This window comes from Hyperolius riggenbachi, chromosome 6, assembly GCF_040937935.1.
Source record: "Hyperolius riggenbachi isolate aHypRig1 chromosome 6, aHypRig1.pri, whole genome shotgun sequence".
NCBI lineage: Eukaryota > Metazoa > Chordata > Amphibia > Anura > Hyperoliidae > Hyperolius > Hyperolius riggenbachi.
In genome coordinates, this window is record NC_090651.1 from 139,255,533 (window position 1) to 139,278,386 (window position 22,854).

General features: G+C 43.2%; 2 protein-coding genes across 3 annotated transcripts in view; one reads left to right on the plus strand and one right to left on the minus strand.

Moving 5' to 3' along the window:
- The window catches only part of DPH5 (diphthamide biosynthesis 5), a 47,387-nt gene extending 30,032 nt beyond the window's left edge, over positions 1-17,355 (minus strand). The window contains exons 1-3 of the mRNA XM_068240001.1: positions 17,051-17,355; positions 13,386-13,510; positions 3,834-3,942 (exon numbers count right to left, since the gene is read on the minus strand). Coding sequence (XP_068096102.1) covers positions 3,834-3,942; positions 13,386-13,510; positions 17,051-17,185 — 369 coding nt within the window. The 5' untranslated portion in view covers positions 17,186-17,355. The remainder of the gene's footprint in view (positions 1-3,833; positions 3,943-13,385; positions 13,511-17,050) is intronic.
- LOC137521144 (glyoxal reductase-like) overlaps positions 17,294-22,854 on the plus strand; it is a 219,118-nt gene continuing 213,557 nt past the window's right edge. For both annotated transcript variants that reach the window (XM_068240002.1, XM_068240003.1), the window contains exon 1: positions 17,294-17,735. In XM_068240002.1, the coding sequence (XP_068096103.1) occupies positions 17,669-17,735 (67 nt within the window). In that variant the 5' untranslated portion in view covers positions 17,294-17,668. The remainder of the gene's footprint in view (positions 17,736-22,854) is intronic.

Here is a 22,854-nt window from a genome sequence, read left to right on the forward strand (position 1 = left end):
ACGCCTATAAAAGTGAACAAGGCCTGATAGCACACTGAAAACAACCACAACACATAGTTTATACTATATGTCCAAAAGTAAATCATGTAATCACATTTCACCATGTTTAACACAGGACTCAAGTTACAACCAAATTCCACTTACAATCTCTAAAAATGGAACCTGTTTTTAATTAAGGGACTAAATGAATTAAGGGACCACCTGTACTCAAATTAAACATTAATTCTAAGTGGAAAGAATGAACCTCAAATGTCTCTGCCTATAGTGATGTCCCTAAGATGAAGTAGAAAACTTGTCTTTGCTTTGGCACTGGCCTAATAGGCAAAGAGGTCCATTATTGGACAACCCCATCTGACTTAAATCTGGCTAAAAGCCTTCCAGATAAGATCCTTCTCTAATTTGAGAGACCAGTAGCAACTGAGGAAATCTTCTACCATGTTGGCCATACATGCATAACTGCTATACGATGAACTAGCGGTACACAAATAATTTCGAAATGTATTATCATTAGGGGAGTTGGATGGTAGGTGGTGCAACATTAGGTTAGTTGGGGCCAGTGGATATGAGTTTTAAAGGGAGCATGAGGTACGAGACATATGGAAGCTGCCAGATTTATTTTCTTTTAACCACTTAATGACAAGCCGACTTATAAAAACGTCCTGCTAGAGCCTCTTAATGGCTCCAGCACGTTTTTATAAGTCAGATATTGCTGCTGCCGCTGTGCGAGTGCACGCTCCCGCGGGTGCACGTGCGCACCCCTGCACGTGCATTCCCGTGCACGTGAAAAAAGAAAAAACCACCAAAGAAAAAATACACCTTTATTTCCAAATAATATAATGTCACCATACTTTGTATTAGGGACATAATTAAAATATTGTGATAACCAGGACAAATGGGTAGATAAAATGTGTGGGTTTTATGTACAGTAGCAGTGTTTATATTAAAACCATAGGGGATGAAATTGGAGAAATATTGTATTTTTTCCTTGCATTTCCCTTTAAAATGCATAGAATAATTACTGAAAACAAATATCAACCCCAAAAAGCCCAATTGGTGGTGAAAAAAAACAAGATATAGATCATTTCATTGTGATTAGTAGTGATTAAAGGGACACTTAAGCCAAATTTAAAAAATGAGTTTTACTCACCTGGGGCTTCTACCAGCCCCCTGAAGCTGTCCGGTGCCCACGTCGACTCCCTCCGATGCTCCTGGCCCGTTATATGATATATGCTATAACAGCATAGAGGGCGCTATTACGGCCAGGAGCGTGAAGAAATCACTCGCGTTCCTGGCCTGTCGGCTCCTGTCGCCGAAACCGTAAGTGGCTGCCGGTGGGGCCAGGAGCAGCGGAGCGAGTCTACGTGAGCACTGGACAGCTTCAGGGGGCTGGTAGTAAAACCTATTTTTTAATTTGGCTTAAGTGACCCTTTAAGCTATTGGAAAATGAAAGAAATTAGCAATAAAAAGGTGAAAATCGCTCTTGTCCGTTAGGGTAAAAACCGCCTTGGGGTGAAGTGGTTAAACAATGAACATTGCCTGGCAGTCCTGCTGATCCACTGCCTAGAATAATTTCAGCCATAGACCCTGAACAAGCATGCAGATCAGACGTTTCTGCCAAAAATCTGACAAGATTAGCGACCAGGCAACTGGTAATATGTAAAAGGAAATAAATATAGCAGCCTTCATACAAAGGGTTCCTTTTAAAACACACTTGGTTAGAAGAACTCTTTAACCTTTTGGGGACTGATGGTAGTAAATCCTACGCCGCACTTGTGGCTGTCTAACTGATGCGGCTTAGGATTTATGCCACCTGCTGCTTCCGCTCAGGAGCCATCACGATTGGCTCCTAATCACTACGATCGCCATCGGATCATAGTGATCACTATTGGAGCAGCTGCAGTAGGAGGGGAAGAAGAGAATCCACTCACCTTCCTGACGTTCCCCCGGCAATCGTTGCTCCCCTCCGCTCTGGCCAGCATCTCTGCTCGCTCTGACGTAAGTGTCGGGTCCTGGCTTGATAACATCATCAAGCCGCGACCCGGAACTTAACGGCAGTGCGAGCGAGGATGCCAGTCAGAGTGCAGGGGGCTAGAGCTGCTCATCGCTGGAGCCTGGAAGGGGAGTAAAGGCTGCTGGCAATATGGGGGACACCTGCATACACTGGGGACACTTATGCCTAGCTAACAATACTGAGAAACCGGCTGCCTGACCCCCCAACCGCCCCCCCCCCCCCCCCAGGTAAAATGCCTTGGTCCTAAAGGGGGGTTAGGCAGCCAGTCCCCAAAGGGTTAAAGTAGGATTTGACAACTCACACTGTGAATAATGTCTTATTAATGCAATTCTCTGATTACAACTTAACTGGATGTCTTCTGTAAATAGGCAATTAGCGCAAGACAATAGGTATTTCACAGCATAACAAAATTTAAAAAAAAAAAAAAAAAAAGTCGAAAGCCATTTACATTCTAAGGCAAATATGAATGCATTCGTACATTTTCTGTAGTGGGGAAGCCAGTTCAAGGTCAAGGAATGGCAAAACACTGGAAACTTTCCAGAGAACTCGTGTTTCTGTGTATTGCTTAAAGCCTGGAAGCAAACAAATCTATACTGTCCTATCAACAGGAAACACCTTTCCAAAGCAAAGAGCATTTGCATGTAAGCTAATATCAGGCTGCCTGCAGGGCTGCTCTTGTCTGCAGCTCTGTTCAGCAGATGCTCTGTGCCGTCCCGTTGCTTTCCCTCAGTACCAGGCTGCAGAGTTCACTCCTAGCGTTACTACACTCATTCATGGCTGCCATGATTCTCCTCCCACTACAAGCATAATTGCTCATTTGTATTGAATCCAGACTTGTAACGTATTGTAATTACATGATGCAATTATTCCTCACTACTGAATTTGCATATCTGACATAATGGATCTATATCATTCCCCATACATCGCAATAGAGACTTCTTGCAACATTAACCTAGCACTGCAGAAGGTATTAGCATATCTATGCACAACTGCGTGAGCAGTTCAGTGATACACATTATAAGACCTACTTGTCATTTTGTCTTCTGCTAGCTCAGCCCCGTTACTTGGAGCATCAGTGCAATGCAAAGTACCGCTATTGCTGACATTTCGTTTTGCCCCCAAATCCCAGCCATAGTTTTCCAGCCATAAAATACTGCCCCCTTTCCCCCCAATGTCCTAGCAACTCCTCTCCCCTTCTCCATGTATATTATTCTCCTTAGATCTCCTAGCAAGCTCCCCTAATTTCACTTCCAGAAAGGTAAAAACTATTCCCCTTCCATATCCTAACTGACCCTCTGCCCCCAAAGTAACCCTCCAACAAAAGATGTTGTGGTGGCAAGAGGGGACACCACAATATTAAAGAGGAACTGTAGTAAAAACAACAATAAAATTGCTTATTGTTTACAATTTTCATTATAGATTATTTAGTCAGTGTTTGCCCATTGTAAAATATTTCCTCTCCCGATTTACATTCTGAAATTTCTCACTGGTGGCTACATCTTTATTCCTGCCAGGTGATTTGTAGGGAATGTTCGTTACTGAGAGTTCTATACACAGAGGGAGATATTTCTTGCTTAGCAGTTGGAAAAAGCCGTTATCTCCCACAATGCAACAAGGTTCACAGACAGCAAACTGTCAGGACCTAGGTCTTGACATCCCACCTGATGATCTATTTGAGAAAAGGTAAAGATTTATTGTGGGAAAGGGGGTATCAGCTTTTGATAGGGATAAAGTTCCGCTTTAAGCAGATGGTTTCCATGTTTTTAGATGATCAGTGTATGCCTTGCGTTATAAAGTTCTAGGAAGACTCATTGAAGCTCACCTGAAGACCACAGCAACCAATCGCACTGAGTATAGAGGCATTGTGGATGACACGGTGCTGAATTCCTGCCTTAGCTGCTCGCAGTACCAGGTCACTGTGCGTTGTAGCCCTGTAGACAGAAATAAAGTTCTTTATATGTATGGCCTGATTTACTTGTTTTGTCCAGGAGTGCACATTCATTAGAGAGCAACTGATCCTGCAAACCTGATCTGTATTCCTTAAAGGATGCCTGAAGTGAAAGGGATATGGAGACTGCCATATTTATTTCCTTTTAAACAATGCTGATTGCCTGGCTGTCCTGCTGACCCTCTGTCTCTAATACGGTTTAGCTATAAACCCTGAACAAGCATGCAGATAAGATGTTTGAGTGGATTTGCCACATGCTTGTTTCAGGTGTGTGATTCAGACACTACTGTAGCTATGGCAAATACGGCTGCTCACTTCAGCTGGTGCATCTCTTGTCTGGATAATGCTAAATCACAACAAGGATTGCTGAATGGTTTTAGTGAATTAGCAACTGCACAAGTGAATCTGCAAGTATTTGCCTATGGTGGGGAAAGACATCTTGCTGTAGGGCCATAGAGGACCATCTGTGTGGCTGCAACTGCACAACAAGCAATCCGCTTACTTTTCAACCACCTTTGATATGGTCTGATAGGACCCAGATAAGGGTTGCAAAATGTAGCCCCCTAACAGCTTAGGCAGGTTTGCAGGATTGCTCATGTTCTATATTGAGCTGTCATACAGAAGAAACAATTCAGACTCTGCGAGTTAAAACATTTTCACTGTGCAAATATTCCTGAAACTTACAAACAGGCATATGACAGAAATGAGCAAATAGACGATCAAACATAAAAGCCCAGTGAATTCCTGATTTATCATGTCATGGTACAGCTTCAGCAGAAATCTACTCGCCATACTTTTAGGGCTCGTTCACACTAGGGGCGTTTTTGCCCTTTTTCAAGCGCAAACGATTTTTTTAAAATCACCCCCAAAACACTTGTGCAATGATTCCCTATGAGAAGGTTTATATCAGCGCGGTGCGTGCGCTGTGCGTTCAGCAAAGTGGTGCCTGGAGCATTTTTGGGGCGATTTTGCTATAATGAGGGTATAGGAAGAGCGCTAAACACTCAAATTTTGTGCAGCGATTGCGTTCGCGTTTTAAAGAATAAATACATTGTATTTATTCTCTGGTCAAAGAGTTCACTTCCTGACTTGCATCAGGGAGTGAATGAAAAAAAAAACGCTCGGGAAAACCGCTTAGAAAAAAGCGCTTTTCACTAAAACAGAACGCCCACCCAAGTGCCGGGAATTGGAAAAAAAATTGCAACAGAAAAACCCCAACGCACACGCTAAATGCGAGCGGAATGCAATGTGAACGAGCCCTTGGTATGTAATACCAATCAACACTGGATCAACATTTAACAATTTTACATGAAAAAGATATTTACTGTTATTGTCTATGGTCCTCAAACTAAGGCTCGCGGGCCCCCCCTGAGGCTCTCCGCACACAAAATGTATTACTTATAGTTGTAGCCAGCTGCATTTTTAAATATTGGTGGCCCGCATATAGAATAGCAGTGCTGGCACCACCCTTCCACATGGAAGCCAGAAAGCAGTCATTCACTGGCTTTCAAACCAATTCCACATCAAGTGACACCAATTGGACTGCAAGTTATCACCTGGGTATGCTCCACTGTCTAGCGCACAAAGATTTCTTTGGGCACTGCGTGAATGAATGGCTGCTGCTGGGAGTTTTCTTCTGGGCATGGTCAGTGTGTGGGTGAAAGGGGGGGGGGGGGGGTTCGGTCTAAAGGTAATGTAATGATGTAATGTAAAGGCTGTATGTGCGTGTGTAGGGGTGGATAATTTGCAGTTCATGCGATTACTGGGGAAAGGGGGTCGTTTTTTCCTTGGTGAGGGGAGAGCTTTTGAAAATATGTATTGTGTACACTGATTGCTTTGCGTGTGGGGGATTGTATTTTTGGCTGCTGGAAAAGTGGGTACCGGGTGGAGGGGATGACTTGTAACAAGCATAATGACATATTTTGGTCAGTGCTGTGCAGTATTGTTATGGTTACTTTGCGAAGGGGAAATGGAGGGTTGTACTGCTTATGTTTCTACAGAGATAGTGTGTGTATGGGTGAGATTGTGCTGCAGGCTTTTGCAGGCCATTGGGAGACATTATGGCTCACATATGTCTTGCTATGTTAAGGTCACAATATCTGCACTTGCTGTGTTGGGGGCATAACATCTGCTCAGGTTAACAGGGAGACATGAGGGCTGTCCATGTTAATAGGCACGGTCTACAATACCTAGGCTCAATGTTATGTTTTTCTAAATCATTTTATGTATACTCCGGCCCACCAGCAGTCTGAAGTATATTGACCCGGCCCTCGACCAGAGACGTTTGGGGATCCCTGGTCTATACTGATAAAGAATATTTGCGAATGAGGGTGAATTTGGCAAAGTATTAGCTGCACATCTTCTCTCACATATGGAAAAAAATCACCAACCCTTGACCCCCAGATGTCTGTATCTGTCTGCAGATGAAACCAAGGTAAAAACACAGACATAATGAGCATGGTAAATATCCTTTTGGATGTGCAGACCTGTGCTGAGAATATCTGCTTGTTTCTCAACAAAAATGATATTGCTCTTTAAAAGGTTAAATATAGGTTTATGTTAGAATATCTGGGTTGGCACTAATGTTTCTCCAAATTAGAAGCATGAAATTTTACAAATGAAAGGTCTAAATTTTTTAAGCATCACCTGCTTGCTGGTCTGACAAGTAAAGTTTTGTGAGCAGAAGAGAATGTTGCTACTGTTGTAGTAAAGAAGATTTTACAAAAGCAAAGTCACTGGGCTCTATTCTTTAAGAAAGAGGGACACTTTAAGGACACCATCAACGTCCCCTACCATACCCCTTACCATGCATATCACAAACCATTAAGAATCAAAAGATGTACTTTTTTCATTCAAGCCACACTGGTCCTGTCTATTGTCATTCGTTTTTTTTTCCACTTTAACACTTGAAAATAAGAAACATATCAATTTAATTGATGGGAATAAACAGAAGTGGGACTGAACTGACTAAACATGCCCCTGGTAACCATTCAAAAGCTCTACCAAATCACAATGGTTTTCAAGGTATTACCACGCCGCTGCAAAGTAACATTACATATTGCCCTGTAATCCGACCAAGAAGCAAGAAATTGGGTTGTGACCCGCAAAATTAAATGCTATGCCTCCCATCTATGCCCAGTCAAAGACAATTTAAGTTTTAACTCAATTTTTACAATCGCATACGATAAGACATTTGCAATTGCAAAGCACAGTTTGGTGCCTTCCACGTCTGTATTGTCAGTAGTAGGTCTGTGGCTGGCTGGCTCCTGGAGTTCCTTTTCCTTGTGAGACAGCACAATTTTAGGGTACGTTTCCACTTGAGCGGCGCGATTTGCTCGCGGAAACCGCGTCAACGAATCTGCATGCGGTTGCGGATTCGTTGACGTGTCCATGCGGATTTTCACGCGGAATCGCCCGCGGTTTTAACGACGCAATTTTAACCATGTCAATGCCGGCAAGCATTGACATGGGTTTTTAGACGAAATCGCACGCGGAAACGCCGGGAAAACCGCAAGACTAAAGAGCTTGCGGTTTTCCTATTTAGTTACATTACCGACGATTCGCGTGCGGGTGTGCGATGTGCGAATTTGGATAACTCTGTTGCGCAGATTTTTCCTGCACAAGAAAACGCAACGTTTTCCTGACAAGTGGACACAGGCTCCTTCACTTTTATTGGTTATGCGAATTTGCATGCGACGAACGCATGCGAATTCGCGTTAGTGGAAACGTACCCTATATGGACAGACCAGACCATCACGGGCGCTGGTTCTTGACCTGTGCACTGATAAGCTAGATAGTCCTTCTCCTTAGCCTAGAGGAGCTTCAATTTCCATAGACCACTCCAAATTTTAATTTGTCAGACAAATTTCACCTCAGTCTATCACCCAGAGAAATCATTAGCATTTCTAGCTCATATTTATATGCGTTTTCTTCCTAAATTGTTACAATTTTCACTTAGATTTGGAGATGCAGCAAGGAATACACCTGATAATACCAGGAACACAGGTTTTGCAGGCACCAATATAGTGAATTAAAGCTTCTTTATTGGTCACATCAGACAGAGCAGAGGGTACAACGACAGACCGCTGTTTCGAGCATATGAGCTCTTTATCAAGTTGTTCAACATGCAGTGTTGAACAACTTGATAAAGAGCTCATATGCTCGAAACAGCGGTCTGTCGTTGTACCCTCTGCTCTGTCTGATGTGACCAATAAAGAAGCTTTAATTCACTATAATGGTGCCTGCAAAACCTGTGTTCCTGTACTCGACGGCTCCAGTGGTGTGGAAGACCGACTGCCTGGGCACATTATCTCCTATACATGGGTGCTGTCCCAACCACACTTCTTGGATTACCTGATAATACCATGGATACATTGGTGAAGATGCTGGGGATGCCCAAAATAAATGTAATCCCTTATTACATCCACTCCTCACTTCCTACCAGAAACTTAAAGGACACCTGAATCTAGAGGAATATGGAGACAATCATATTTATTTCCATTTAAACAATACCAGTTGCCTGGCGTCCTGGTGATCTGCATCGGTAGTGTCTGCATCATGCACCAAATCTAGTCAAACATCAGTCTGATCTGCATGATTATTCAGGGTCTATGGCTAAATGCATTAGAGGCAGGAGGTCGTCAGGACAGCCATGCAATCTGCACTATAAAAAGGAAACAAAAATATGGCAGCCTCCATAACCTTCTCACTTCAGGTGTGCTTTAATTCAATGCACTGCATGTCAGATCCAGAACACACCAGGTAATGTAAATTCTCACACTTAGACACAAGCATGTAGTAAAAACTCAGCACTACATTCAGTTCCCCCACAGTCCAGTACTGGATCATGGAAGAGATGGCCTTCCCCCCTCCCCCCCCCCCCCCCCGCCTCCAAAGTAAACTATCATCTTTCACCATATCAAACCATTAGCTTACTAGCTTCACAGAATAACACGTTTTGTCAACCACAAAACCACTATTTCCTTTATAGTGATATATTATCAAAACAGATAGATATACCTATATACACCTAGCAGAAGGGAGTGAATAAGACACAGTTTTTTAAATATCCTAAAAGAGCCCGTGATAAACTTTTAGATGCAATTTACCATGTAGTTTTTTTAAAACCTTGTTTTAAGAGGTTTTAGCATATACAACTTGAATTGAATTATATAACACCTTATACTGCAAATGATGAAACCTTTTGTGGTGGCAGCACAGAATTGCATATTCAAATAGACGTCTCTGCTGAACCATTTGATGTTTCCATAGAATTCCCAAGTGGAGTGACCACTGACACCTCTAGATACAATCAAAGATCAGCCCACCACCTGTTCCTCCTCAGTATAAGCAGAAGGCCTTTTTATCAATTCAGTATTCGGATATGTAAATTAAGCTTTACACATCTTTATTTGGCAGATTTCAAATAGATCTCAGAATTCCGACAGGTGTCATTATCAGATTTATAAGAAACAAGACTGTTGTGTAGCTAGGTCAGTTTTTGAACATTTTATATTAAGATGGACCATAAGTCCACCCATACTGTGTAATAATCTCCATCCTTTGTGAAGGGGGATCATGTGTGGACTACAAAGTGACCATCTATGTCGGAGACCAATGCATAATTAATCATTCTGGAAGCACAGCTGAGGCTCAGATTTCTTAAATTCATCAAACATTTCTGAATTCTGTGCTGAATAGGATTATGTGTACATGTGAAGAACGCATTGGGATGTACACACTACAACAATAGATGATAAGGACAGCAATCTGTATGCACTTATCAGTCTAATCGCTCTATTCAGGGCCGGTTTCCACTATACGTCTTGCAGGAAGCACACTGGAACCTGCAGTGATGCATGTACACACCTGAAACCCTGTAGATGTGCCATGCATGGCTAGAGGGATTTAGATGCATGCTGTGGTAAACTGCAGCATGCCAATCGAATCGCTTCGGCATGCAATGTGGACAACAAGCCTATAAACAACAAGCCCCACTGGAAATAGGCCCTTAAAGGTGAGATCTGCATGACATACAGCTATACAAGGGCACTTTGCAGTAAACATCCTAGAATTTACCTGGCAAGGAAGATCTAATTGGTTTGTACATGACTAGTTTCCTCTAGGCTAGGAACTGGTGTGCCAGTAAATTAAACAAAAGAGCTTCTGGGAAACTACCTGGAAACCTCAGTCCTTACATGTCATTTTCATTCACAATAAGGTCCTAAAGGATAAGTGAACTTATAAACATGTAAATAAATTTTAAATTGCCCATAGTGCAACCATAAGTAATTTTGCCCCCATGAAGAGGAGATCAGAGAGTGAACACTGCTATTCCAGCACAGGACACTTGGGCGAAGCCGGCACCACTATAGGCGGTCATAGGAATTACGGCTATAGCGGCGCACAGGGAGTAACTTCGGCGCCGTCAGAAGACGGAGCTGAAGTTACTCTTAAAACACTGTAATTCGGCCTCCAGCAATTGCTGGAAGCCGAATTATTACATTCCCCACTATCCATGGTGGCCTGGAGGGGAATAGTATTTAATGGCTGGGAACTTGCGCAGCAGCAGGATCAGCCATATGCTGGCTGTATCCTGCGCCCAAGTCTCCAGCGCCGTTCCTCCCGTACGCATCAGAGAGACTGACTATTGTTTACAGGAGACTATATACTGTATTGCTGTAGCTGCTGAATGCTGGTCGTTCAACTTCCTAATACCCCCACTACTGCCCATATCTTTCTGTAACAGCACGACCTGTATATCAGGTCTGTTTAGTGATTAAGGCACATACTGTACAGGAAGGAAAAAGACCCGTACTGCATTCATCACACATAGCAATAAGGAGTTGGAGAAAGTCAGAGGCATGGGAACAGTATTGTACAGTATTAGCCAATTACAATACAATAATACAATAACATTTCTAAAGCTCTTTTCTACCATAGGACTTTAGATCAGAATGATACCATTTATTAAGGTAGACATACATCCAGCAATGATAGGCAGATTCGGCCAAGAGACAAATCTCTCTCTAATCAAATCTGATTAGAGAGAGATCTGTCAGCTGCCCATACACCGCAGGCTGATTCCCGATCAATTTCATGCTAAAAATGATCAGGAATCGGCCTTGTGACGCTGCATCCGACCGCCTCGCCGCCCCAACGCTATCCCCCTAATGTTAAATGTCTCTCCCCCCCCCTACCCCACCTGCCCCGGTGCAAGTTATACATTCCCTGTCCGCGACCGCCACTTGTCCATGCTGGCCCCGGGCGCACTCTGTTCTGCCATGTGATTGCCTAGTAACGTGGCCGCGTGTATGAAGTCTGACGTGATACGCGCGCCCTTATTAGGCAACCACATGGGATGCGCGTGTATGTAGAGGGCAGTGCACTTGGAGCCAGTGGGGACAAGTGAAGGCCGCAGACAGGTAACGTATTACTTGCACTGGGCATCGGAGAAGGGGGGGGGGGGGGGGGAGGGACATTTAACATTAGCGGGGGGACTTAAGAAGATGCCATGGTGGCGGCAGTGGTTAGCGCTCTCGCCTTGCAGCGCTGGGTCCCCGGTTTGATTCCCAGCCAGGTCAACATCTGCAAGGAGTTTGTATATTCTCCCTGTGTCTGCGTGGGTTTCCTCTGGGCACTCTGGTTTCCTCCCTCATCCCAAAAACATACAGATAAGTTAATTGGATTCCCCCAAAAATTGGCCCTAGACTACGATACGTACATTATACGATACATACAAAGACATATGAATATGGTAGGGACTAGATTGTGAGCTCCTCTGAGGGACAGTTAGTGATGAGTATAATATATATTTATTCTGTAAAGCGCTGTGGAAGATGTCGGCGCTATATAAATACTACATAATCATTTATTAGCGAACTTAAAAAAGAAGCAAAAAAAAGGGGGGGGGGCCCTTAGCTTTGACTAATAAGCCTTCTTCAAATTCAGATTCTATTCCTGTAGTACTCTACAGAAGAGAGTGTAAAGGCGGTTTATTGGCCAAAAGCTCACTCCCCCCCCCCCCCATTTTTCCTGGCACCTGGTCCCGCCTCCCCTCTCTCCCCTGAGAAAAGCGCCAACTGCAGTAAATAGCTTGGCGGTTTTTTACGGGTAGGGAGGGGAGGTGGGGCAAGGCGCTGGAAGTTGGGCGAAACGGGGTCTTCGGGATGGCTTTGCGGGACAAGGCTTCTCAGGTAAATTAACTTTTTTTTTTACTAGCAGGCTCCAGGAATTTCTTTATTACTCTGGAAGTCCGCGAGACATGCCGACTTGTGAGGATCGGAGCCCAATCACTATGGCGACATTGCAGGGCCGAGGATGTATACGCTAGCGATGTGTTCTGTTGCTACACGGAAGGCAGGGCGAAAAGCAGACAAAGCATCGCGGTCGTGATGTCACACAGGAGCCAGGTGAGAACAGTACTCTCAGCTGAAGTAATACGCCTGGCTGAGCGGCAACGGCTGTTTGGGGGCTGACGTACACATGCTGTGCATACGGTGAGTACCATGTTCTTGTGTCTCACACACTATACATAGTGCCAAAATACGCATAACATTGTTTCTTGTGAATGAGGCAGAATGGTAAACTGCAGTCACCCACTGATGTGAACAGAATCGGCATTCAGCTCCAGTCTCAATTTCTATATTTAAAAAAAAAAAGTGTGACACCTAACGTACAATTATCACTAAATGTTTTGGAAAGATAGAATACCTGACTATGCATGCACAGGGCTATAGAAAAACAAAATCTGTTACAGAAAGGGAAGGTTTATTCCATTTCTGTTTTGTACCCTGATAAGATCATGTGAAGTAAATTGCTTTATCTTCCTGGTTTATATGTATATGGTGGTTTTGTTATTTGGTACAATAGCTAAGCCTACAGCTGTGACACGCACGGATCTCAAAGACGGACAGGACCTGTAAAGGTCACACTCAGCGATTGTAGGGAGCGATAAAGAGAATATCCCCTAGGACCATCAATCATAATGAAGGCACCAGAGAATGGGCAGATAAATGAGAGTCTTTACAGAATGACTGGTAATGAGGTGTTAAAACTCCCCTATGCATCTCCAGAGACGGAATTAGTTGGAGCCAAGCAGCTTCTGATGCCATTATAAATCTGGGCACAACTGATTTCTTAAGCATACGCTGCAATCTGAGCCTAGCTAAAGATAATACTATTTATGAGCAATATGGGGTAGCTTAATTGCACAGATTATGGGATCTTTGTGAATAATTGAAAGTACACAAGAGCAAAACAATACCCTGCTTTTTTCAAATGTGTTTTACAAACTCTGTAGAAAGTAAGTGGGATGCTTAGTATTAGAACTTGGAGTTCTGAAAGCCCTATTAACTGTTTTAGAACCAGAGATGCATCCTTAGGAAAAAGATTTTCATTTCCTTTTCTAAATTATGTTAGACTTACCCAAAAGGATCGCCAACCACCAAGAAGGCTACATCACTGACAGCAGCATCCCTGAGGATTTCATCCGCATCTTGTTCTACTGTTTCCCGGTCAGCAAGAATCAGCTCCCGCCCATAGAATTCCTCCTAAAAAAAAAAAAAAAAAAAAAATGAAGCTTATTATTTGTATCTTTTTTTTTTTTGAAAATTGTACATAATATGATTCTGATTCTGAATAGTTCTTCAGCATGAATGCGCTGCAATAGCACATCTAACTTGGCAGATTCCATGCCTTTCTCAGTGTAATGACAATGGATTCGCGCTGCAATGGTGTTCTTGCCATTTCATTGTAATAGCACCACATATGGGCTGCAACTGATGCACATTCACTGCAAGTTGGACCACTATACGCTCAAAAATGGATCCATTTTAACCATAAAAACTGACATCTTGCAGGAAAATTCTACACATTTTGTCAGTTTTCTCTATTAAAGGGAACCTAAACCGAGAGGGAAATGGATGTTTCCTTTTAAACAATACCAGTTGCCTGGCAGTCCTGCTGATCTCTCTGTTCAGTTATAACTGACAGCAACTGATTTAGTGTGAAATGACCATTTGGCTGGGTTCACACATAAAATGTGTACAGATCTGTTTAATTCCTGTCAGTTTTCATTAGTTTACATCAGTTTTGACTTGACAAGACAGCACATTAAAAAAAAAACAAAAAAAAAAACAAAAAACTTTAGTGTCTCTTTAAGGGTCCTTTCAGAGTGCATCAGTGGCGTTACAGAATAATTCTGCATTACAACTTACTGCTCATACAGTTATATGGGCCTGTTCACATCTCTATTCTAACTCACTGCATGCAGACTTTGAATTAACACATATGGTATAAACCACTTGCAGTTCACACACAATGCGTGCATTATGCAACGCGCACAGTATGAAACCAGTCTAGGGCTTATTCACCCTACAAGAGCTTTTTAAGCGCTAGAGATTTTAAAATCTCTTACTAATGCAATTCTATGGGGGATTTTTACAAAATCTCATAGCTCCAGTGAGAACATACACATAGGATAACATTAGCAAGAGCTTTTAAAATCACAAAGCGCTTAGAAAAGCTCTTGTAGTGTGAACGCGCCCCTAAGGGGAGAAAAAAAAGTTTCCACTACCACTGGATGGGAAAAATGTTCCAGAGATTGTCATTTACATGCCTCTCAAGTTACTAAAAATAAACAGCACAGCTAGATCACACTTCCAAATAAATGTATTAGCATTCGGGAGGACAATAAAGGGTGATGTCCTGTTGATTTCCAGAAAAGAAGCTACTGCAAGTTCAAGTAGTCTTTGTAATCTCCAGGACAGCAAACCGGCAAACATTTATCAGGGAATGTTAACACATTACAAAGGAAGTACAACTTTCAAAACTTTGTGGGCAAAAGCCAAATCCAGTTTGGTTCCTGGGTGTATTCTGAAGTGAGAGAAATATGGAGGCTGCAATCTTCATTACCTTATAAATAATGACAGTTGCCTGGCTGTCATGCTCTGCTTGAGCTGTTGAGTCACTCAGCTGCAACAAGCATGCAGCCAGTGGAGTCAGGCCAGAGTCAAACCATCCGATCTGCAAACTAATTCTGGGCCAGTGACAGCTCGGGTTCAAAATCTGACACATAGCACTCGAGAGGGAAGACTCACGATCCTAATGAGGCTTCCCTCGGTCCCAACAAGCCCCCGGTTGCTGAGCACGGGCCCCCTTCACATCGGAGCCACGCAGCACCTCTTCCTGGTGTACGTAGGCGCAATTGTCAGCTATTGAGTGCGCATAAACCAGGAAGAGGAGCTGCGCAGCCACGATGTGATTAAAGAATACCCAAAGTGACGTGACATGATGAGATAGACATGTGTATGTTCAGTGCCTAGCACACAAATAACTATGCTGTGTTCCTTATTTTCTTTCTCTGGCTGAAAGAGTTAAATATCAGGTATGTAAGTGGCTGACTCAGTCCTGACTCAGACAGGAAGTGACTACAGTATGACCCTCACTGATAAGAAAGGGGAATTTCTTATCAGTGAGAGTCACATTGTAGTCACTTCCTGTCTGAGTCAGGACTGAGTCAGCCACTTACATACCTGATATTTCACTCTTTCAGGCAGAGAAAGAAAAAAAAAAAAAGGAACACAGCATAGTTATTTGTGTGCTCGGCACTGTACATACACACGTCTATCTCATCATGTCATGTCACTTCAGGTATCCTTTGACAATGCATTGTTGCTAATCTTCTGGGGGGCCGCGCTCAGCAACGGGGAATCAAGGAATAGTGAGGGGAACCTCAATAGGATCCTGAAGCTTTCCTCACTTTAGGGCCCACGATTTACGATTCCTCTCGTACGTGGTTCAGATAGCAGTGAGTGCTGAAATCTAGGGCCCTTTTCCACTAGTTTCGATTGATCCGAAAATCGTATCACACCCATTTTGCCGATCACAACAGTACACGTAAATCATGGTGCTGTTTTTCCACTAACGCGATTCCATTTTCTCCAAATCGCAATCACCGGTCTGCACAATTTTTGCTGCTTTTGCGTGCCTATATTTAATAAAGGAGCGCAGGAAAATTGCTGCTCTTTTATCTCCACTGGGATTCGGCTATTTTCCTGGTAAATTTTGTTTTCTCCCGTCAGAAACCACAAGCACAATGCAATTGCACCATATACCTGACAGATTGCAACACAATCGTCGTACCGGAAAATAAATGAAAGGAGACACAATCATATTGTCATTGCATTTCTTAGTGGAAAAGGGCAGTAGATATCTAGTGATGCAAGTGATAACCTTTATTAGGCAGGGGTCACACTTAAGAAAATCTGCATAATTTTGCCGCAGTTAAAAAACGCATGTAATAATGGTCTTGCATCTGCTGCTTATTCAGGAGGCATTTTTGAGTACCTGGAGTCGGAGTCAGTGGTTTCAGTAAACTGAGGAGTTGGAGTCGGATGATTTTTGTACCAAATACATAGCCTTTGTAACAATTAGACGGCCGAGTTGAGGAGTCGGAGCAATTTTGGGTACCTGGAGTTGGAGGTTTCTTAAACGGAGGAGTCTGAATTGGATGATTTTTTTTTTTTTACTGACTCCACAGCCCTGATTTTTCTGCACAACACGTGTTTTCCCATTGAAATCAATTGCTAATGTAAAAAGGTGCATGTATTAAAACACACAATTGTGTAGCAAAGCGCTTGCCAGGCATTGCCTGCGATTTCTGCAAATGCAAGTGTGATCCCTCCCTAAAAAGCACTAGTGATTTTATAGCGATTTTCAGCGCTTTTGCTTTTCTACACATTACAGAATCATAACCATTCCATAAATGCTACAGGCGGCTCTTTTGCGATTTGAATTTAAAAAAATGATACTGGTGTGAAAGGACCTTTAAAAGTGCTCTTGATGCGAAACAGCCTTTCAGACAGCAGGAAGAAAGTGACAATTTAAGTGATTGAGAACAACATTTAATAGTGTATAGGAAGCTCCAATCAACACATATACATGAAGTTCACTTTAATGGCCTCCACGGGTACCTCTTTAGCTCAAAATAACACTTTATAACGTTACCCATCTCTGTATTTAAGATCAGTCTGCGCAGAATAAATGCAATTATACATAGGAAATATAGAAGTGCAATGAGCGGCTCATACCAGGACCTCTTTGCCCACGGTGAGTATAGAGGTGTATGCCTCCAGGTAGACCCGGGAGCAGCTCCTGATCACCTCCAGGCCCCTCACTGTCACATCCTTAGCATCCCCAAGACCTAAACCAATAAGGTACAGCATCGTCCCCCCACTCTGCAGCAGCACACACAGCTGGGAGCTCTCCAATGAAAGCACAGATGCAGGTTACATAGAAATGTGTGAGATGCTTCTGTCCATTGGCTGACATCAATTCCCTCCTTCCTATCCTCACGCTGACAGCTACAGGACGACGTCGCCGTACGGCTGCGGTACAAGCGCCCTCTGACCTCAGCATCGTTAGGTCGTCCATGTTTAGTCCTGACATCGCGATGTGCAGTACTACTGCTGCCGCCATGTTTACTCCTGTCCTGCGGATTCTCAAATGAAGAGTACGCGGCGGCCATGTTGGTTGAGGGCAGTCATTCCTGTGTGTGTCCAGTCAGTTCAGTAAGATAAGAAGCATGACATGACTAAATAGTGATGGAATTCATGATCGTTTTGGCTTCAGGGTAGAATAAAAAACTTGCTGAGCCAGAAGGTTTTATAACTTGACATACTTGGAGCTGAGCAGCTCGAAGGGAGATCATGGAAGTTCCTAAGTACCCCACTGTGCCTTTACCCAACGGGCAGGAGATCCCAATTCTGGGATTGGGTAAGTGGAGTGCTGCCTTTGCTGATAAATCACTTTGATCTGTGCAAAAAACTCTACAATAGAACTTTACAGGCGACCTTGTTACTTGCTATCAACTATCAAGTTCTGCAAACTGCACCTGGAAATAACCTTGTACTGTGTTGGCTATCTACAGGCTACATTGCTATGGCATTTACAGGTTGTCATAGCTCCCAACTGTCCCTTTTTGGGAGCCCTGTCCCTCTTTTACCCTCATTTGTCCCTCTTTCAGGACTTTGTCCCTCTTTCCATGTAAATATATATATTTCTCTACTAAAAATGTGTTTGATTGACTCTAAACTTTATTCCCATCCTTTAAATTGATATATTACTAATTTTAAAATGTTACTATGAAGGAAAATGAACCAGGATAGAAAGGACCAGTGTGGTTTGAATTATAAAACAACATATGTTTCGTATGAAATCTTTATAGTATGCGTGACTAGAGGCATGGTGAGGGTCTGACCAGGGGTGTGGCTTAAGTGTCCCTTTTTATCATCTCAAAAAGTTGGGAGGTATGGGTTGTGGATGAACTAATAACCTCTTATAAATGATATCATATACACATAAAGCAACCCAAATCAATAAGGTGCCTGTTTATAAAGATTACCAGAAAAACAGCATTATGTCTAACAGTAAAATCCCAAAGATTGATAGTTTATTTTTGTATTTATGTAGCACCAACATTTTCCACAGCGCTGTACAGAGTATATAGTCTTGTCCCTTAAAAAACAACTGTAGTGAGAGGAATATGGAGGCAGTGGCATAACTAAGTAGCTATGGGCCCCAGTGCAAGTTTTACATTTGGCCTCTCTAAAGCAATTGATATGGAGCACCCAAAATTGCCCAAAACACCTGCTTTGACAGAGTTGTAAGCAAGAGGAGAATAGTTTGCTAATGATTACCACTATTCAAAGCACCTATAGAGGTGACCACTATCAGCATAGAACCAATGATACAACAATTGAAAAAGGGTCCTTGATGGACCCCTCTAGTCCAGGGGCCCCGGTGCAGTCACTACCTCTGCATTCCCTATTGCTACACCACTGTATGGAGGTTAAAGACCGCTAACCCTTTGCACATACACATACAAATGTTCAAACAAAATGCTTTCACGGAGTCAATCATCCAGGCACCACTGCTATCCCTACAGCTAAGTTAAAAGCCGGGGTCTTAGTTCTAAAAGAATGCATTGCCTTGCATCACCTACACTGTGCAGAAGTACCCAGGTATTCGTAGGTGTCCTAACTTTGGCCTTGTAACATGCATAGTGCAGACATGCAAACATTCATTGCATTAAACCTATCTAAAAGATTAGGAGCACATATACTGAATTCCTAAGCTGGGACAGATAGTGCATCAAACTAAACTCACAAGGGAGCTAACAAAATATATCCATGTGCACCATGCACACACCAGCAGAAGCTGTGTGTGTACAGACAATGGTCACAGACGGGAAGGAGGGGGTACTCTGGGTTAAACCCTGGCCACAAGGGTCAGTTACAAGAAAAAAATACATATATCCAGGCACATCACCTCAAGTTAGGACTTTTAAATAAGTTATTAGGGAGGTGCTAAAGGGGGTGTGGCCAGCAAAAGACAGTTAACTCTTTGCACACTCACGTGCAAATGTTCAAACAAATGCATTCACCAGAATCAATCATCCAGGCACCACTGCTGTCTTTACAGATAAGTTAAAAGCCGGGGTCTTAGTTACAAAAGAATGTATTCCCTAAGCCCGGCTTTTACCTTAGCTGTAGGGATAGCAGTGGTGCCTATTTGAATGATTCTGGTGAATGCATTTGTTTGAACATTTTCATGTGAGTGTGCAAAGGGTTAACCGTCTTTTGCCATTTTGCTGGCCACACCCCCTTTAGCACCTCCCTAATAACCTATTTCAATGTCCTAACTTGAAGTGATGTGCCTGGATTTGTTTTTTTTTTTGCTTCTTACTGTGTGGAGGCTGCCATATTTATTTCCTCTTAAACAATACCAGTTGCCTGGCAATCCTGCTGATCTATTTGGCCGCAGTAGTGCTGGAATAACACCAGAAACAAGCATGCAGCTGATCCAGTCAGACCTGACAATATTGTCAGAAACCCCTGATCTGCTGCATGCTTGTTCAGAGTCTGTTGCTAAAAGTATTAGAGGCAGATGATCAGCAGGATAGCCTGGCAACTGGTATTGCTTATAAGGAGATAAAAATGGCAGCCTCCTTTTCCCTCTCGCTTCATCTATCCTAAAGTAAAAAAAATCCCATTTACTTACCTTTGGCTTCCTTCAGCCCCCTGAAGTCATCCTGGTCTGTCGCTGTCATCCAGTATTCCGCCGTTTCTCCGGTGTCTGCCTCCAATGCTGGATGGGTGGCCCCATGCTGCGTGTGTCCTCCTATCATGCTCCCGTGGTCGGGATCGCTATTTGCTCGCGCAGTAAGCTAAAATTGCTACCCTATATGTGCAGAATGATCCCTGCCACAGGAATGCAATAGAGCATGTGTGGGGCCAGCCGACTCGTCAGTCGTCCAGACATGGGACCAGGAAGACTTCAGGGGGCTGGAAGAAGCCCCAGGCAAGTAAATGGGCAGTTAAAGTAAATAGTTCACTTTAACTGTCCCTCCGAGTAGCTCACAATGTAATCCATAGATGTCTAACTCTAGCTCGGTCACCCTCAAGTGGTTTCCCCACTTTGCATTATGTTTGGCCCACTCTAGGCTACCAGGGAAGCTATATTGGAGGTAAAGCCCTAGATCACCAGGGAAGCCATATTTGGTAGGGAGGGAAAAGCACTAGACACCGGGGAACTGTATATGGGAAGGAAAGGGGTCATAAGCCATCAATAAACAGTTTTGGGTACAAAAGGGGACCACTAGACACCAGTAAACTATTTAGGGGTTGGAGGTTAACTACTAGACACTAGGGTATGGAGGGAAACTACTAGACACCAGGGAACTATATAGGGAAGGGAGGGCCCTTTATACACCAGGGAAATGTACAAGGGAGAGAGGGTCCAGTAAACACGACGGAACTGTATAGGGGATGGAGGGGCACTAAACACTAGGGAACTGTATGGGGAGAGAGGGGGGCCACTAGACACCAGGGAACTGTGTATAGGAGAGGGAGTACCACTAGAATACAGGTAACTATATAGGGGAGGGGAAAAGACTACTAGACACCAGGAAACCCTATAGGGGTGTGAGGGGTGCTACTAGACACCAGGGAACTGTAAAGGGGAGAGGGGGGATTCTAGACACTAGGGAACTGTATAGGGCAGAGAGGACCACCAGACACCTGAGAACTGTATAGGGGAGGGAGGGATGACACTAGATATTGAGGTTGGCCTGCAACTTGGTCCAAATGTTCAATTGCGGCCAACTTTGTATTTGAGTTTGACATCCCTGATCTAGTCCCTACCATAGTCTCAATCCTGCCAAATAAAAATGAGAACAAGATACAGATACATACCTGGTGGTAATCTTAAATGTGACTTGCATTGAAATGTTCATTGCCCATAAAAATATTGCTCACATAAAAGTGGACTGTGCATCTGATGTTGCGTATTGGTCGGTAAGCCATGAATACCCGGGCGAAAATTGGATAAACAGATTTCAGGATGGAAGGTTCCTTGGATTACACTTTATAAAGCGCTGTGCAATAGATAGGGCAGACATTACAACATTAGACAATGTTACACAAAGACATTTCAGCGTTAAACAATGGTACACAAAATTGTGATGTAACAATGAAGTTATAAATATAGCAGATGAGTCATATGGTGGTTGAGAAGAGCACACGGGCAACATGTTCCTGTCAAAAAGGGTTACAATCACAAACTAATGGGTGGGTGTGAGGTACACATGGGGGGGGGGGAGATGTATGACCCAGGGAGGGGGTTGGAACTATTGGCAAGCCTATTGGGGGGAGGGAGTTCTTTAAAGTAGTAGCTGCTCTGGAGAAGTCCTGGAGTCTCGGGGTGGACATCCATAGAGTGTTGGAGGAGCGGAGAGAGTGGGTTGATGAGTATATCTGGATGAGATCAGAGATGTACGAAGGGGAGGTATGGTGGATGGGTTTGTATGCCAGGAAAAGCAGTTTACATGTAATTCTGAGGGGAACAGGGAGCCAAAGAAGAGGGAGGGGCAGCTGAAGAGGAGTGGCTGTAGGAGTGAATGAGCTTAGCAGCTGCATTCATTATAGATTTTAGGGGTTGGAGTATGGTCTCAGGAAGTCCAGAAATAATGGCATTGCAGTAATCCAGGTGGAGATAACCAAAGCATGAACCAGGAGTTTGGAGATGTTGGGGGTTAGGTAGGGGCGGATTTTAGTGACGCTTTGGAAATGGAAGTGGCAGAACCTGGAGACCTTCTGGATGCATTCTACAGAAACGATGAAAATATAGCTTCTATCACTTTGGTTCTTATATTGCTGTCCATAGGAATATGTTGTAAATGCATGACAAATGCAGAGCATGTACTAACAATACATAAGTATGTGATGCGTCTGAACTGCTCGATTATTTTTAAGTGTTTCTCCCACAACAAGCTTGTAAAATGAAACCCGTTTTATAGACAACTGGTGATTAGAGGTGGGAAAATTGGTTTGCACAAAATAAGAGCAGCTATAACATTTCTACTGTACAAATTTACTCCCATACAAGGAAGCGGTTTTTGGAAGACTTTGTAGAGCATCTATTCAGTCATTAGAGAAAATTTGTTTCAGTGTAGTCAGGGTGCATAAAATAACTTTTTAAACTTTTTAACTTTAAAGAGGAACTTTAACCAAAGATTGAACTTCTACCCCCCCCCCCCCCTTTTTTTTTCCACCTGAAATCTTTACCTTTTCTCGAATAGATCATCAGAGGGGTCTGTATGGCTGATATTGTGGTGAAACCTCTCCCACAGTGTGATGTCATGACCAAGGTCCTGACAGTTTGCTGTCTGTGAATCTCATTGCATTGTGGGAAATAATAGCTTTTTCCAGCTGCCAAGCAATCAATGTCTCCCTCTGTGCATAGAACTCTCAGTAGACAAACATTCCGCAAAGATTGCATTATCAATTATAAGTCTACTGGCAATTGTCTTATTTTTACACTAAGAACAGACTCC